The sequence below is a fragment of the Dermacentor variabilis genome, chromosome 9 (genome assembly GCF_050947875.1).
Source record: "Dermacentor variabilis isolate Ectoservices chromosome 9, ASM5094787v1, whole genome shotgun sequence".
Classification (NCBI taxonomy): domain Eukaryota; kingdom Metazoa; phylum Arthropoda; class Arachnida; order Ixodida; family Ixodidae; genus Dermacentor; species Dermacentor variabilis.
This window is the reverse complement of record NC_134576.1, coordinates 77,478,920-77,496,552: the sequence shown is the minus strand read 5'-3', so window position 1 is coordinate 77,496,552 and position 17,633 is coordinate 77,478,920. Positions and strand designations below refer to the sequence as shown.

Sequence of the window (17,633 nt, the reverse complement as noted above, 5' to 3'; positions counted from 1 at the left end):
ATGTACGACTGCAGCAGTTAACTTGCACATGTTATTGTGGTGCCCGTTCACATTGTCCTGTATTTAAGCATGCAGGATGGTGATGACACGCAACGTCCTGACGAAGGGAGACCATTTTATTTTAGTTACTGACTTTTGGGTTGGGTCAACTGATATTTGCGTGTGAGCCAACGTGAAAAGCCAGGTGCGCCAACTTGAAATTTGAGGGTGGCCCAACTTAAAATTTGGACATCGGCAGAATTAAATTTGGCGGTTGGCCTGCTTGAAATTAGAACGTAGGCAAACTGAAATTTGGGGTTAGGCAAAGTTCAAATCTCGGGATGGAACAAGGAAAATTTGGGGCTCGCCGGGGGCGGGCCAACTTAAATTTGAGGACGGGCCGTTTGAAACCTGGGGGCAGGCCAAGTTGAAGTTTGGGAGCGGGGCAACCTGAAGTTTTAGGGGGACCCTATGTCCAGTTGATCGCTGCCCAGCGTCCTTCGGGTTAAGACCCACCGGGCAAGCGAGGACCTTAATACGCTTGGCGCGTTTTCATTTGTCCTTACCGAGGCGCCGTCAGAGCGCAGGCTAGAGTTTCCGTAGACAAGGACAGCGCGTACAACAAGTTTGCGAGAGGGACAGCAAGGGTTACATGGCGCATTACCGCCTAGACAAGAAAATGCCTGTGCGCTCCGAAGCGACGTCATCACTACGTCACGTGGATATGGCCACCGCAGGCGGCGGTGACATTCATACCATGGGTGCGCTTGGAGCGTTCTTGCACGAACGTTTGCCCCCGTGGTGGCACTGTGCCCGTGGCGCGCTGGACCACAGTCTTCCAGCGCGGCCGTTGCGCGGGCATGTTCAGACGCGTTTCTAGGCTTGCCTGTGTCGCGTGCTTTTCGGCCGCCTTGTACGGGGCTGCGCTGCCTGGCTGCCAGGCCATGGTCTCGAAGATTTGCGTGCGCTAATCTTGAAGGCCATAAATCGCAGTGCGCCTGAGAGTATCTTGCCATACCTATAGATGACGCTCGCCTCGGACGCATCGCGGCCAACACAAGAGGCCGCGTTTTTACCAAGCATAACGTTCTACGCCAGCGTTTCCCGGTAAACATTAGGGCTACATAAGCTGCAGTTGCCGGAAAGCGTGAGAAGAACTCGTGGACTTAGGCATGCTCCCCCATAATCGCTCACTCTCCCTACCTGCTGTCTCAAAATCCTGAGCGGGAAAACGGACAGGATGGCACTTGCTCTGCATTACAGTTCGGACGACAGCAGGAATAAATCGCATTGCGGTTTAATTTTGACGCCTCTTCAAGCCAGCGTAGCCTGTGTTGAGAAGGGGGTGCAAAACGATTTGCTCCTGTCGTGCGACTTCACTGTTCATCCCCGACTGATCGACGCAGAGCGAATGTTACGAACAAATACCGTTAAGTACATACGTTCGCAGAACGAATTCAAACTAGACCTACGTTATGAAGTACCATTTGTTCAACAGAGCCATTTCAGTTGCCCTTGTGCCCTGCCGTGAAGGTACACAGCAGGCCGGACTGGCAATGTCCGAAGTTGCTGGGTATGAGCAGTGCACGCTTGCAGCGTCATCCTTGCGAATATCGAAAGTTTGCCGTAAATTTTGCGCAACTCTTATGTATAATAAGATGAAGCTTGAGCTCTAAGGCTTCTGTAAAATACGTGGAAAATAAGCAATCCTATTTCTAGCCAGCGACGGCACCAATTTTAGGTTTCCGGCAGTCAAAATTGAAAGATAAAATCTAGAGACCATTTGTGAATCAGGCCGTTAATTAGTACAGAAAAATTGCTTAATATCGCAAATTTTCAGGTAAGGTATCAAATTATCGAGAGTGAAAATGACAGCGCAATTGCATCTCATAGTACCTCTAATTAAGATCAGTTTGGTGTAATATACAGGACTACAAAATAAGCCACTATTAGGCGAGTCGCACAATGGCAGAACCTTAAACATTGTAACAAATTCACGTCACATAAATCATATTAAATTTATCTGCATTGAGAGTTCTGACAGATCCAATATCCATAACTGCAATTATCTGTTCTAGGTGCCCAGGAGCGCATTTGTAAGCTTCGTGCTGTTTTTCTATCTTGCGAACTTCGGAAACTTTTGTAAGAATTCAAAGACATAAATATATATACCACTTCCAGCAGTCACTAGAATATTTATTAAACATATGAATACTTAGTAAAGTATGAAGATAATAATAAAAATGAAGATAATTTATTCGGGCAAATCATACTGGCGGTACTGCATGTTTCCATAAATCAGAGAATAGTAAAAAGCTCTTGTCGCGTACTTCCATTACTGCTATCTCAAAAAACTATTTCTGCATAATAAGCGGCGTTGGAGTTTGTGCCGAGCAAAAGCTTTCAAAATTTGGAGGTAGGACGCTCGAGCCAGGGTACTTACCCTTCTGAGCCCCGGCCGCAACGGCTAATATGAGGGCAAAGAAAATGATTTAAAAAGTGAAACGAAAAAACGATATATCTCATTTTAGTCGAACATAATTAACATTTTCTGCTTCTTTTTCATGTCGTATTAGCTGGATGGCGTCCGTGTTATGGAGCCGTGATAATGACTCGTTTATTACGAAGTTATAGGGCTTAGATGTACTTCACGGGTATGGGAAAGCTGCTTACTTTAAATAAGAGCAGGAACCTTAATATAAAGTTTACAGTGCGTCTGAAGCTTCGGGATGACGTGCTCTTTTATTAGCGGTGTGGGAGAGCCTGGGGGGGGGGGGGGCGAGGTCTGCCGATATTTTGATCGGATGAACAGCTTTGCACTGTATCACCTCGAGGGCGCCAATGTTCGTTCTTGTGCAAAAGTCCCAAGTAATGTACGCGTATTGCGATTTATATCCTGTGGTGGATGAATCAGCTAAATGTTGAATTATCGTGGGGCATGCTTTAGTTTATGGCTTAGTAATGCAGTTCACGAAATGCTGAGTCGCAAATGTCACACATATGCGAGTTCAAACATAGGTTTCTTATAATTTCCGTACCTCATAATCAGACTGTGGTTCTAGCAAGTAAAACCTCGCAGTTTAACTTGGTTGTAGTTACACCTTGATCACTTTAATTCATCGACATGATTTGTCAAGAGTCTGCCAACAGACGCAAGGCTGTACCAAAAGTAAGTTTTGATTGGCGGAGTGATTTTAATGACATAGTCTGCAAACAGCCTGAATTGAACTTTAATTTGTTCAACTAAGTTAGCAATGTCACCAATAGAAAGTGACAATATTGTAAGGGTCGTAGAACGGTCTCTTGACATGAGCCCGAAGAAACGGGTATTGAGCTGCACACGCAGAACTGTCGATAACAACAAACTGAGCGCGGTTAGTTAAATATGCTGTAACTCAACTAACCAGGAAAGAGGGAGAACAATCTATAAGCTTACCATTTGAAAAACATATAAAACCAAAAGAAATATCCAGGAATCAATCTGTCCTGCTTTATCTAGGATACTGGCAAAAGAGTGAAAAAGCGTCACCAACTGCGGATCTGCTGAAAGCCCTATCAGAAAACAGGGCTGCATAGGGGAAAAGAACCCTTTGTCTTTGAAATACTGAGTTAAAAAAGTTTCCGACATTGTGCTCAAGCACGTTCGAATGAATAGGACACTCGACTGAGGTACTTACCCGTTGGTAGTCCAGTGGCCGCGGCTATGATCGGTGCGAAGACAACGTCAGAAAAATAAGAAAGAACGAAACGAATTAAAAAGAATATCAGTGATTATTCTCGCATATCGTAATTTTGCAGCCGGGACATATTTACCATGTTGGGCTTCTTTATACCGTTCTAGCTATCTCAGACATCGCTATCATCACATAAGAATGGTTTGATAATATGATAACTTATAACATATGACAACGTGCTGTGCAATATATCAGCATATTTAAATAAGAACGGATTGCATTGTTTGCTCTCGATGGCCTCATCTAACAAACTCCGCTTGAAAATCTCATTTGCCTTTAATATATCTGTTGTCACTCGCTGGGCAGGCCGATCGCTCGCATGCACAGCGCAACAATTTCGGCGGTTTCGTCGCTGACATCCTTTAAACCAATCAAAATAAAGCAATCGGCAGCAAGGGCCCTTATGCCTCCGACGAGACGCCTCGGATTCCACGCCACGAACGAGAACGTTGAGTGCAGCACAAAGCGAAAGAGCCGCCGTGAACCGGGGTGTCGTTGCCATATTTGCTTATTTGGACAGTGCTTCCAGCACGACTGTTAGATTCTGGAATGGCGAATAGGCAAAGGGGCGACCGTAGCCGTAGGTGCCGTAGAAACCTGGGTGTCGTTACCGTATTTGCTTATTTGGACAGTGTTTCCAGCACGACTATTAGATTCTGGAGTGGCGAATAAGCAAAGAGGCGCCAGTAGCCTGCTGAGGAAGCGCGCCGTTTATGGCCGCGGTAAGAGCACTAGCACTGGCTGAAGATTATTATGGAAAAGACTAAGATAATGATGAATAGCCGGGCAAGGGAACTAGAGTTCAAGACCACCAGTCGGTCTCTAGATACTGTAAAGGAGTACGTTTACCTAGGTCAATTCGTCACAGTGAACGCTCATCATGAGAAGGAAATTCATAGTAGACTAAAAATGTATTGGATTGGATGCGGCAGACATTGTCAGCTCCTGACTGGAGGCTAGCCATTATCATTGAAAAGGAAAGTGTAATACGAGTGTAATTTACCAGTGCTGACATGTGGGGAAGGGACTTGGAGACTGAACAAAGAAGCTCGAGAACAACGAGCGCGCAAAGACAGATGGAACGAAGATTGCTAGAGATAACGTCTACTAGACGGAACTACTAGACTACTACTACTACTACTACTAGACTACTACTACGTCTACTAGACTAGACGGAAAGAGAGCAGTTTGGATCAGAAAGCAAACGGGTATAGACGATATTCTGACATTAAGAGGACATGTAATGGGCAGGTCATGTAATGAGCGGGTTTGATAACCGTTCGACCATTAGGGTTAGAGAGTGGACACCAAGAGAAGGGAAATGCAGTCGTGCACGGCAGAAAACTCGGTGGAGCGATTGGTAAATTCGCGGGCGCAGGTGGGAATTGGTTTCCGCAGGACAGGGGTAATTGGAGGTCGCAGGGAGAGGCCTTCGCCCTGCAGTGGACATAAAACAGGCTGATGATGATGAGGAGGAGTAGGATGATGATGAAGAGCACTGGCTTGCGATTCTGGCGGTGGAGCGTACGCGTGGCTCCTCCTCGCGCAATTAAGAGCACTGCGGTTTTGAAGGCCTGCCCAGCCGGAAAACGGATGTTTTGTAGGTCAGCTCTTGGGAAAGGTCGTCGCTTGTCGATGAAGGTTACGCTTGTGGGCTCACGTAGTACACAAAGTGGAAAACGAGTTGCTAATTGCGATGTAAATGCGCCCGGTAAACAAGGCTCACCGTGGTATAGGCTACGACGTAGAACAATTATTTTACGCTGTCCGTTAACAGTGTCGCGCTTCAGCTATGCTGGCGAAACCGAACATATTTGCCACGAAGGGAGGCAAACATTTTTGTTTTGTTTATTGCACTAACATATCGATCTAAAAAAATCTGGCTCATCAAGAACTGGCTTCTTTCAAAAGGAGGAAGGGAAAATAATGTGGTTGTTTTAAGCAGTTTTATTAAATATAAAGCTGGTGTAAAATTTCTAATTTCAAGAAAACAACTTTCACGTTTACAACTCTGTACCTCGGCAATAACAATATGATTGCAATTCTTTCAATTGCATCCATGGTAAATCTGAATCAGAGCAATTGGATGTAAGATACATGGCTTTCAAATACACCACTAATAAATGAGTCTCCTCTGGATGTCTTGACGGATGCAATGCACAGAACTGCGTTATTTGTTCTACGCGGAGAGCTGGGAATTTGCTGACTTCGTGTTCCATTGTATCAATTTCCATTATCAATTTCTGGCAATTTTTTTGAAAACTCGAAGCCATCCACTCGAAACCATAAACCACTTTCCTCCTCGTGCAATTAACAGCACTGCGGTTTTCAAGGCCTGCCCAGCCGGAAAATGGATGTTTGTGCGTCAGCTCTTGGGTAAGGTCGCCGCTTGTCAATGAAGGTTACGTTTGTGGCCTCACGTAGTACATAAAGCGGAAAACGAGTTGCTAATTGCAATAGGCTAACGACTTACAACTCCAGCAATTATTTTAAGCGGCCCGTTAACAGTGTCGTGCGTCATGTATGCTGGCGAAACCGCACATAGTCGCCACGAAGGGAGACAAACATTTTTGTTTTGTTTATTCCACTAACATGTCGATCTAAACTGGCACTAGAATTTACCGTTCTCTCAAATGGCGCCATTCCTATATTTCTTTATCTTATTTATCTTATTTTTCTATCCTCATACGTAATAAAAGCATTCATTTGTACGGCAAATGCTGATCATATTGGCAGTGATGCATATTTTGTTGCATCTGAGAAGAGTAAAAAACTTACAAAGTGCGCATATTTCCTTAAAATCAGCCAAGGGGCTATCTTACAGAAGCATTTCTGCGTTTACGTGTGTTTGAATAGCGCCGCGTTTGAGTTGGGGTTGAGCTGAAGCATTGCTAATATAGGCGTAGAAAGAGAAATTTGAAGGGGGCACCACTCGTGCCAGTGTACTTACGGGCGCCAGCCACGACGGTAGCGACGGCTACGATGAGTGCGAAAACAAGGAAAAAAAGAAAAGATGAATAAGAGATATCGATGATTTTTATCGCATATCTTAATTTCCGAGTCGAACATCTTTAGCATTTCGTGCTCCTTATGTAAATCAGGGGGCTTTAAGTAAGACGAGGAACCTTACTCTTCGTTTTACGCCTCGTCTGAAGCGTTCGGATTAGTGCTCTGAGGGAGCCTGTTTACCCATATTCTGAACGCGGTGTTAAATGTTATATATTGCTTAACGACTATACAGCTACATACCTCACTGTATGAAAAGGATTAATGTTCGATTGAAAATGAAAATATCTAATCACCTCGAGTGCGTTAGTGCTCGTTTGCCTGTAAGCATCCCAAATAATGCAGCGTATCTCCCTTGTATGTCTGGTGATGGACAAAGAAGCTGAAAGTTTAGCTTTGCTGGAGCATCCTTTATTTTTTGCCTTAGTTTACGAACCACTCAGTCACAAATCTTGCACGTATGCGAGTTTGAACATAGATTTCTCGTTATAATTAGCGTGGCTCGAAATCAGATCGTGGTTTTGGGACAACAAACCACATAATTCATTTCGGTTACCGTTACACCTTGATCACTTGAGTTCGTCAACCAAGAGCAGTGATTCCAGCGAACATAAAAATGATCCGCAAACGTATGGGCTTCACATTGTTCAACTGAGTTAACAATGTCATCAATGGAAAGTAAAAATATAGTAAGGGTCATGAATCCGGGAAGAGTAAAAAGCTGACAAAATACGCCAATTGGCCAAGGGGCTATTTTAGGGAAGCATTTCTGCGTTTACATGGATTGGAATAGGCGGTTTAGAGTTGGGGTCGAGCTAAAGCTACCCTAATGTACGCGTAACGAAAAAATGCAGTATGAACACTCCTGCCATGGTGCTTACCTGTACGGACAGCCGTCTTGGTGACTATGATGAGTGCGAAGAGAATGAAAAAATAAAATCAGGTAAATGAATGATATCGATGACAGTTCTCGCATATCTAATTTATGAGTCGTATGGGGTTAGTTGTATGGACTTCACCGCCTATAGAGTAGCCCTAATCATAATCATGCCTCGGGGGGGGGGGGGGGGGTGCGTTACCCAGTAGTTGTAAGACTTAGGTTAAGCAGGGGTTTTAAGTAAGACTAGAAAGCTTACTGTAAATTTTACGCCTAGTGTGGAGCGTTCGGACCCAGCTTTTTGCATTATTCGTGTGTGGGAGCCTGTTTGCCGATATTTGATATAATATTAATATTTAAAGAACGGAATTGCGTTAAAACAAGACACGGACAAGTAAGGACATGGACGGGCTCAAACTCGCGACTGATCTTATTCAGAAAGAACATAAATATATATATATATACCTAGATTCTTATTTAATCATTGCCTAAGCGCACATGCCAAGAACGTTTTCTCTTTCTTATACAAATTGATACAAGAATCGCTTACGCATTCATCACCTGACTTATCGATGTAAAAAGCCTCTGCGAAAAGCTATTAATATTAATAGCTTTTCGCTGTATCACTTCGAGTGCGTCAATGTTCGCTTTTGTGTAAGGGTTCCAAATATCGCACGCGGATTCAAATTTATGTCTGGTGATAGACGAACGAGATAAAACGATAGATAAAACGCGATAAATAAAAACGAGATAAATGTTGCATTTTGCACAGAGTCAGCACACAGCAAGCGCAAGACTATCGATAACAACCAGCTGCACGCGGTTAGGTAAATATGCCGTAGCTCAAATATACCTAGAAAAGAGGGACGACAAAGTCTTCTTTGTGAACTCATTATTCAGAACAAGATAGAAAAGCTTCACTAATATCGAGGAATACAAATCAACGTGTACAGCCATTACCAACTGTGGAACTGCGGAAAACCATATCCTAAATCAGTGCTGCCGAGGCGAAACTTCATGCCATAGTGCCTTGGTGCCCTACTTACTGTGCGCACGCACTTCTGCAATTGGCGTCTTTTAAGTACTGAGTTCAAAAGTTTGCCACATTGTGCTCAAGCATCTGCCAGTTATTATTTATACGCATAGTGGACTGCCTATAGAGGCGCCGCCCATAGCCACCTAGCGGGCGCTTCGAACAGTACCCTCGGGAACAATGACAGACAACTGTTTGCAGCAAGGATGGCTGAAGTTCGCGGCTACGCTTTCTCCTCTGTTCGGGTACCAGAACGCTTTTTCTGCGGTGACAGCTGCAGGGAAGACGCAGGCTATATGGGAGCGCACACGAACACGATGTTACCGATGTTCGGGGCAAACCGGTCCACGCATCTGCCAGGAGTGTCCCGCAGACAAACGCAGGGAACGCCATTTACTCGAAGTGGAGCTCACGTTAACTAGTCGCTAGGTTTTCTTGAGTAATGCGATGTCACGATTGTTTTCTTTAATTCTACCCTTGCCGGAATACTGCTTCTGTGCCTTAAAAATAGGCTCGCGTCGTAAGCGCGGACTGAGATCTGCACGGTGCGAAGTCTGCGCAAACGTCGTAGCGATCAATCTGGCGATGAAAACATGTGACATCACCGAATAAGTGCCGTCAAAGTCGCCTCAATACGACTAATTCCGAATTTATTGTTGGAAATGCGTACACTAGTCAGAGAAGTCTTAATAAGAGCGCGAGTTAACTCCACCGCCGATGCAATTCTGCGGCATACGCCGATGAACTGCCGTTCCCACTGCAGCTTTCGCAATCTGAAAAGCTGACGCTCGAGCTTTTCAGTGGTTTCTTTTTTCTCGAATGTTGCTAGAGAGGGATTGCATATTATGTTTAGAGGCTGAGCATTGCCAGCGAATGCAAATTGTCGCTCGCGGGATGGCGGGTTTGGTCCTCTCTGGCGTAAACTTCCCAAGAAAGAATTCTGTTGAGTTGTGAGAAACAAATCACTTGGCGTGATTAAGTCTACTCAGACATCGTCGAAGTGCTAAATTTCTCAAGTGTGACGCTAACTTTTCAGCGAAAATGAAACAGAAATACCATATGCAGCAACTATTAGCAATTCTCATCCTCAACTACCTACTTTCTTCCCACAATTCCTAACAAACCACAGTAGCTTTGGTGACCTCGGGTGAAGAGAATGAAGCTGTTAAGGAAGCATTTGCGAAGACACAGCGTGATTTACAAACGAGGCAAGAGGAAAACATTGCAGTTAAAAAAATCAAAAACAGTTCTTCATTAAGCAACAAGCAATAGTTTAACATGCGCGAAGCCACACCTAAAATAGGTGCAAGGAAGTGCGTGACAGCTAGCTGGCGCGAGGATTTACCGGGCCGCAAAAAACAACAATTTCAGTTCTTGCAAGGTTCAGCAGCATTAATCTACAACAGGATGCATTGCTGCAGTCGTGCTGCCTAGCTAGCGCAAAGCGGTAAAGAAGCGGCAAACGGCAGAAACGGCAAGCGGCGTTCAGAACATTAGCGAACTGCCTTTAAACCACATGCGGCAGTGAAGACCAACCTAACTGGCAGGCCGTGATCAATTTCGTCGCTTACCTGTGCAAAAAGCACCGACACGACAAAGGAAACCATCAGAGCAAGAAGTTTCCCTCCGAACGGCGACGACCGTTGCTTTCGCTGACCTTGCTTTGCTGGGAATTATCAGAAGCGTGTCGGAGGCAAGTTCTTGGCGGTATTTGAGGCCACCACCGTGCAACAATTTTTTGACATTCCTTAAAGGTTTGACCACTAATGCACATGCGAAGGGTGTTGCTTATTTTCCTCGCAAAACGTGAATAAAACGCAAGCACAAACAACGACGCAGGAAACTACGACGCGCGAAGCCCTCCTTTCCCGAGCGCCCTTTCCAAGCCGCCACCAGCGGCGCATCCATCGGCGCGCACAGCGCGCATAGAGAAATTCGCAGGCGAGACACTCGACTAAGGTACTTACCGCCGGTGGCCACCCCCGTCGGAGCGGCTATGGTCGGTGCGAACGTCAAAAAAGAAAAAGAAAATGGAACGAAATAAAAAGAATCAGTTATGATACTCACATATCTTAATTCCGGAGTCTGATATATTCAGCATGTTGTGCTTCCTTATACCATTCTAGCTATCTCAAAGATCGCCATGATCGCATCAGAGTGATTCGATAATGCAATCATTTTTGCAATCAGTTTTTTTTTTTTCAATGAATATGTCAAAGTCGCAACGTTGAATTTACTTATCTTGTATCGATAGAAAAATATATCCGTGTCCTTAAAACAATGCTAGAATATGGCGTGCCACGAAACATGTACGGCCCCAAAAATGTCTAAGCGCACACCTGCGACACAAATAGTTCAGTTCGTTCAATCGAAAGAGTATAATAACAATATTATCTCTATTTTTAGCAATTTTGTTGTACAGTTTAAGTGGTCCCACTTGACCACCCCGCGAAGTGTGCTTCGCCATCAGGGCCACCTGTAGCATAGATGGGTGGCTCAGCATGAAGCTCCGAGTGACCTTCCTTATTCCCATAAGCTGATGCGAATTGAAACTTTACTAAGCCTCACTGTTAGATGCGCAGTCACTACATCATGCGGATCATCGTTCGCAGTCCACTGGTAGCGCCTATTCGTGGTTCTCCTAGCGTATTGAGAGGAATAGACCACCAATTAATTCCGTGTATATGGTAATTGAGTTAACTATGAATAAATTACTTTGTCTCCCAAATGAATTACGCTTCGGCAGACTACACTTTGGTAGTGAAGTAACCGAACCAAATGCTCGAGCATTTTCAGAATAATAGTGGTCATGGTTGAAAAAAAAATCGAAGAGAACGTACATTATGAATGTGAGTGCAACATAAATTGTCGCTACATCTTTCGTTTTACAATGGCGTCTTCAAACTTGCGTGCCCTTATTGCTCCCTCGGTGAACTCCAGAACTGCGTTGGAGCACGTGTTGCTCCAGTTAAACTACTGGTGTCTCAATAACACTCAACTCGCATTTGACGCCGACTAATGATGCGGTTGCGTTCTGCACGGGACCTCACCAGTGATGACTACGAGACATTACTTCGGACAGTGGCAATGGTCGCGAAGAGCGATGAAGACAATTGGCCGTCCAGATGCTGGCATGTTGTGTTTCCCATATCCACTGCAGCGCATTTTAAAGCTGTCCTGAATCACCTTTTTTCGGAAACCCCGAAAATGCCTCGGGACGGGTGTTCTACCTTCCAGCGGTAAATTTTTGAAACGATGACACAGTGAGAGCTACATTTTTTATGAGGTTCCGCTTCCTCCTTGCAGTGATAATACACTGCAGTTTTCAATGCACGACTAGCTGGAAAATGTACTATTCTTGTGTCAGCTTTTCAGAAATGACTGTTCGTCAAGGCAACTCACGTTCATGCCCTCACGTTGTTTATAAAGCGGAAAGCGAGTGCGCATACCGATGCAAATGCACCCCGTAAAGAAAGCTCACCATTCCGGGCTGCAGTTATACAATTGCTACTAGGTGCAACGGGGCGTGACATTTCAGGAGGCGCCGGAAGCTTGTGCGCATGCGCGAGTAATAGCGGATGTGAATAATTAAATGTGGGGGCGTTAGCTTCTTGAATATCTGACTGCGTAGGCACTACGGAGAAGTTTGTTCTCGCGTGCTGTGTGCGTTTGTATCTAGGCATGCCGACATTGCGGAGTGGGGTCGAGTTCCTTTACGCACAGACGCTGGCTGCCGACGCGGTCAAACAATGAAGCAGCGGGTACTGGCGCCTCATTTGGCGACCGCTGTGTCGCACGGACTGTGTCTAACCTGCGGCGCTCGTGCTGAGTCAGTCGGGTGGGATCTGATCTTTCTCGCGCCCTACGCTGATATACCTTCGAAATAACTTCACAGATGTTTCCGGGGGAGCAGTAGGGACCTAGTAGAGGCCGGGCCGCTTATATAGAAAATCTAGAAGGCAGAGCACCTTAGCAACCGCGGTTGAACGCTAGTGGCTGAAAGGGAGCCGGTGACGCTTGATGCCCCTGCAAGCGCTGTGAGAATACGTCACGCCACCCTAACACCTTCAACACTGACCTAACGTTAACCTAACCAAACGTGGCCGAGACGCGAAGGGAATAATCCGCACGGCGCAACCGTTATGAGAATACGCCGCGCCATCCTAGCCCATTTCACGCTAACCTGACCTAACATAACGTAAACGTAAACCCAAGCTAACCTAACGCTAATCTAACTTAACCTAACGCTAGCCTAGCCTAATGCTAACCTAACGTGGCCGAGACGCAAAGACAATAATCCGCAAGGTGTAACCGCTGTGAGAATTCACTGCTCCACCCTAATGTTTTTTATGCTCACCTAATCTAAGCTAACCTAACCTTACGTGGGCGTGACACAAAGACTATAATCCTCACAGCATGACATAATGCAATCGCGTTCAACCACGGTTGCTAAGACGCTGTGTTTACATTACTCAGAGCGGTCAACTCAAAAATGATCCGGATAGGTCGCATACGAAAAGCCTGCCAAGAGCGAAGATATTTCAGGAGAGCAGGCCCGGCCTCTACTACGGCCACTATTGCTCGCCTGAGAAAATCGGCGATGTTCTCTTGAAGGGATAGCGCCGTAAAGCGCGACAAAGTTATAATGCACCATGACTGGCTCCGCACCAGCGCCGCAGGCGCGAGAAAGCCTGTCCGACGTGCCTTTGGACACAGCGGTCCCTGTTCACTGCTTCACCTGTTTCACCGCGCCGGCTGCCAGCGTCCGAGCATAAAGAAACCCCACGCCACAATGTCATCCCACTTAAGAGACAAACGCATACAAGACGAGCAAATAAACTTCGTAATGCCTAGGAAAAGTCAGATATTCAAGGAGCAAAAACCCCCAGATTTTCTCACTCGCACCCGCTCTAACTCGCGCCTGCGCAGAAACGTCGGGCGCCTTCAGAAGTGCCATGCCCAGCTGTACATGCTAACAATTGTAGAAATGTTGCCGGGGCTCCTATGTACAAGTTATTTTGCAGATGGTACAGATCTGTTGCTGACTTTGCAGTACTTTTTCTGACCTTGAAGAGAAAGTGTCCGAGTACCGTGGAACTAATGAACCGGATAGGAAAAAAGCGCGTCCCGCCTCCACCTTTGCTTCTCAGGATGTGCGATTTACAAATTTACATGCACTGCAAAAAATCTGAAAGGCAGCGACGTCTCCCATTCCAATTCCATTCCATTCCAACCCGCCTCGCGTGCAAGTGCTTGAAAAACGAATAACATTGCCTACACTGAGCGGCTTGTCGTATCTAATTGGCTGACAAGAGGCGAGGAGAACGCTCAAGTGGGGAGGGATTCGATGAGGTCGAGCCACAACACTGAAATTCGATAACCGGATGAAGAGGGTGGTGCCTGCGTCTACGATTGGTCGGCTTTCCCTTACTTAGCTTGCGGTGGCTGGTCGAAAATCGTGGCGGCATGCAACGGAACTTCAAGAATGACGCTAAAACGGACCCTCAGCAAAGAAGAGTTGGCAGAATGAGGGGGTAAACGTGCCGAAAGGGCTCGAAAACGTTACACGGCCACGCAAGAAGTTTTATTCTACGCAAATACACCCGTGAACTCCGGCAGGTGCGAGTAGCCAGCGTCTGAGCGATCGGTAGCAGCTATCTTTTATTCCTTTCGGTACGGGGCAGCCTGCAGCTATTCCGAAGAAATTTCAGTTTTGTTCGGCATATTAATGAATCTTTATCGCGTACACGTCACTTTGACGCGGTGAGTTCTTGCGGTTTTGTGACGTCGCGTGACAGGCAGGTGAAGTGGGTGTAGCCCAAAAACTTTTTACCAATAGCCGAGGGCTGAATGCCGAAAAGGGGTCGAATCAGAAATATTTTTTTTCCTTTTTCTGTCAAATCATGCATAATTAGTGTGCACAGATCATATCAGATGGGGAAGTATCGCGGTTTTCGTGACGTCGCCTGACAGACAGGTGAAGTGGGGATGGTCGACGAAAGTTTTTCACCAATCGTGGAGGGTTGATAGCAGAATTGGAATAGAAAACTTTGGAATAGTTTTACGTTATAGCGCCCCTGATCCAGGTGACCAGAACCGGTAACGCACTCCCTCACCAGAGCAGGATTGGCCACCCTGGTGCAGTACTTGGCCACAACCTCCTATATTAACACAACAATCAAACGCCGGCCCTCAGTCCTCAGCAGCTGCGAAGCAACTGACCACGGCGGCGGTCAGAACTGCGACGCAGCACAGGGTGCTAAGACTCACTGGCTCCGGACAGGCCGCCATTGGAATATGAACCTGGCAACGTTTAACGCTAGAACGTTATCTAGTGAGGTGAGTCTAGCAGTGCTATTGGAGGAATTAGAGCGCAGTAATTTGGATATAATAGGGCGCAGTGAAGTTAGGAGACCGAAAGAAGCCTATACAGTGCTAAAAAGCGGACACGTCCTGTGCTACCGGGGCTTAGCGGAGAGAAGAGAACTAGGAGTCGGATTCCTGATTAATAGGAATATAGCTGGTAACATACAGGAATTCTATAGCATTAACGAGAGGGTGGGTGAACTTAATAAGAGGTACAAAATGAAGATTGTACAGGTCTACGCCCCTACATCCGCCTCTACATCGGCGATGGGTAGAGTGAAAACTAAATACACTATACTAATGGGCGACTTTAATGCCAAGGTAGGCAAGAAGCAGGCTGGAGACAAGGCAGTGGGGGAATATGGCATAGGCACTAGGAATAGCAGGGGAGAGTTATTAGTAGAGTTTGCGGAACAGAATAATATGAGGATAATGAATACCTTCTTCCGCAAGCGGGACAGCCGAAAGTGGACCTGGAGGAGCCCGAACGGCGAGACTAGAAATGAAATAGACTCCATGCTCTGCGCTAACCCTGGCATCATACAAGATGTGGACGTGCTGAGCAAGGTGCGCTGGAGTGACCATAGGATGGTAAGAACTCGAATTAGCCTAGACCTGAGGAGGGAAAGGAAGAAACTGGTACATAAGAAGCCGATCAATGAGTTAGCGGTAAGAGGGAAAATAGAGGAAGTCCAGATCAAGCTACAGATCTGGTATTCGGCTTTAACTCCGGAAGAGGGCCTTAGTGTTGAAGCAATGAGCGACAATCTTGTGGGCATCATTAAGGAGTGTGCAATTGAAGTCGGTGTTAACTCCGTTAGGCCGGATACCAGCAAACTATCGCAGGAGACGAAAGATCTGATCAAGAAACGCCAATGTATGAAAGCATCTAACCCTACACTGGAATAGAATTGGCAGAACTTTCGAAGTTCATCAACAAGCGTAAGACAGCTGACATAATGAAGTATAATATGGATAGAATTGATCATGCTCTCAGGAACGGAGGAAGCCTAAACACAGTGAAGAAGAAACTAGGAATTGGCAAGAATCAGATGTGAGACAAAGCCGGCAATATCATTACTAATACGGATGAGATAGTTCAAGTGGCTCAGGATTTCTATAGAGATTGATACAGTACCAGTGGCACCCTCGACGATAATGGAAGAGAAATTAGTCCAGAGGAATTCGAAATCCCAAAGGTAACGCCGGAGGAAGTAAAGAAAGCCTTGGGAGATATGCAAAGGGGGAAGGCAGCTGGGGAGGATCAGGTAACAACAGATTTGTTGAAGGATGGTGGACAGATTGTTCTAGAGAAACTGGCCACCCTGTATACGTAATGCCTCATGACCTCGAGCGTACCGGAATCTTGGAAGAACGCTAACAATCCTAATCCATAAGAAAGGGGACGCCAAAGACTTGAAAAATTATAGACCGATCAGCTTACTGTCCGTTGCCTACAAACTATTTACTACGGTAATCGCAAATAGAATCAGGAACACCTTAGACTTCTGTCAAGCAAAGGACCAGGCAGGATTCCGTAAAGGCTACTCAACAATAGATCATATTCACACTATCAATCAGGTGATAGGGAAATGTGCGGAATATAACCAACCCCTGTATATAGCTTTCATTGATTACGAGAAAGCGTTTGATTCTGTCGAAACCTCAGCAGTCATAGAGGCATTACACAATCAGGGTGTAGACGAGCCGTATGTAAAAATACTGAAAGATATCTATAGCGGCTCCACAGCCACCGTAGTCCTCCATAAAGCAAGCAACAAAATCCCAATAAAGAAAGCCGTCAGGCAGGGAGATACGATATCTTCAATGCTATTCACAGCGTGTTTACAGGAGGTATTCAGAGACCTGGATTGGGAAGAATTGAGGATAAATGTTAATGGAGAATACCTTAGTAACTTGCGATTCGCTGATGATATTGTCTTGCTTAGTAACTCAGTGGACCAATTGCAATGCATGCTCACTGACCTGGAGAGGCAAAGCAGAAGAGTGGGTCTAAAAATTAATCTGCAGAAAACTAAAGTAATGCTTAACAGTCTCAGAAGCGAACAGCAATTTACAATAGGCAGCGAGGCACTGGAAGCCGTAAGCGAATACATCTACTTAGGGCAGGTAGTGACGGTGGATCCGGATCATGAGACGGAAATAATCAGAAGAATAAGAATGGGCTGGGGCGCGTATGGAAGGCATTCTCAGGTCATGAACAGCAGGTTGCCAATATCCCTCAAGAGAAAGGTATATAATTGCTGTGTCTTACCAGTGCTCGCCTACGGGGCAGAAACCTGGAGACTTACGAAAAGGGTTCTACTCAATTTGAGGACGACGCAACGAGCTATGGAAAGAAGAATGATAGGTTTAACGTTAAGGGATAAGAAAAGAGCAGATTGGGTGAGGGAGCAAACGCGAGTTAATGACATCTTAGTTGAAATCAAGAAAAAGAAATGGGCATGGGCAGGACATGTAATGAGGAGGGAAGATAACCGATGGTCATTAAGGGTTACGGACTGGATCCCAAGGGAAGGGAAGCGTAGCACGGGGCGGCAGAAAGTTAGGTGGGCGGATGAGATTAAGAAGTTTGCAGGCATGGCATGGCCACAATTAGTACATGACCAGGGTTGTT

The 17,633-nt window shown here is 45.8% G+C and overlaps 1 protein-coding gene across 2 annotated transcripts in view; it reads right to left on the bottom strand.

Moving 5' to 3' along the window:
* Positions 1 to 17,633, bottom strand: part of LOC142557006 (uncharacterized) — a 304,338-nt gene that overhangs the window by 198,727 nt on the left and 87,978 nt on the right. Inside the window, exons 7-10 of one of the 2 annotated variants that reach the window (XM_075668538.1) lie at positions 7,601 to 7,624; positions 6,664 to 6,690; positions 3,657 to 3,680; positions 2,423 to 2,446 (exon numbers count right to left, since the gene is read on the bottom strand). In XM_075668538.1, the coding sequence (XP_075524653.1) occupies positions 2,423 to 2,446; positions 3,657 to 3,680; positions 6,664 to 6,690; positions 7,601 to 7,624 (99 nt within the window). Of the gene's footprint in view, positions 1 to 2,422; positions 2,447 to 3,656; positions 3,681 to 6,663; positions 6,691 to 7,600; positions 7,625 to 17,633 lie in introns of those variants that run through there. The other variant, XM_075668539.1, reaches the window with a different exon arrangement.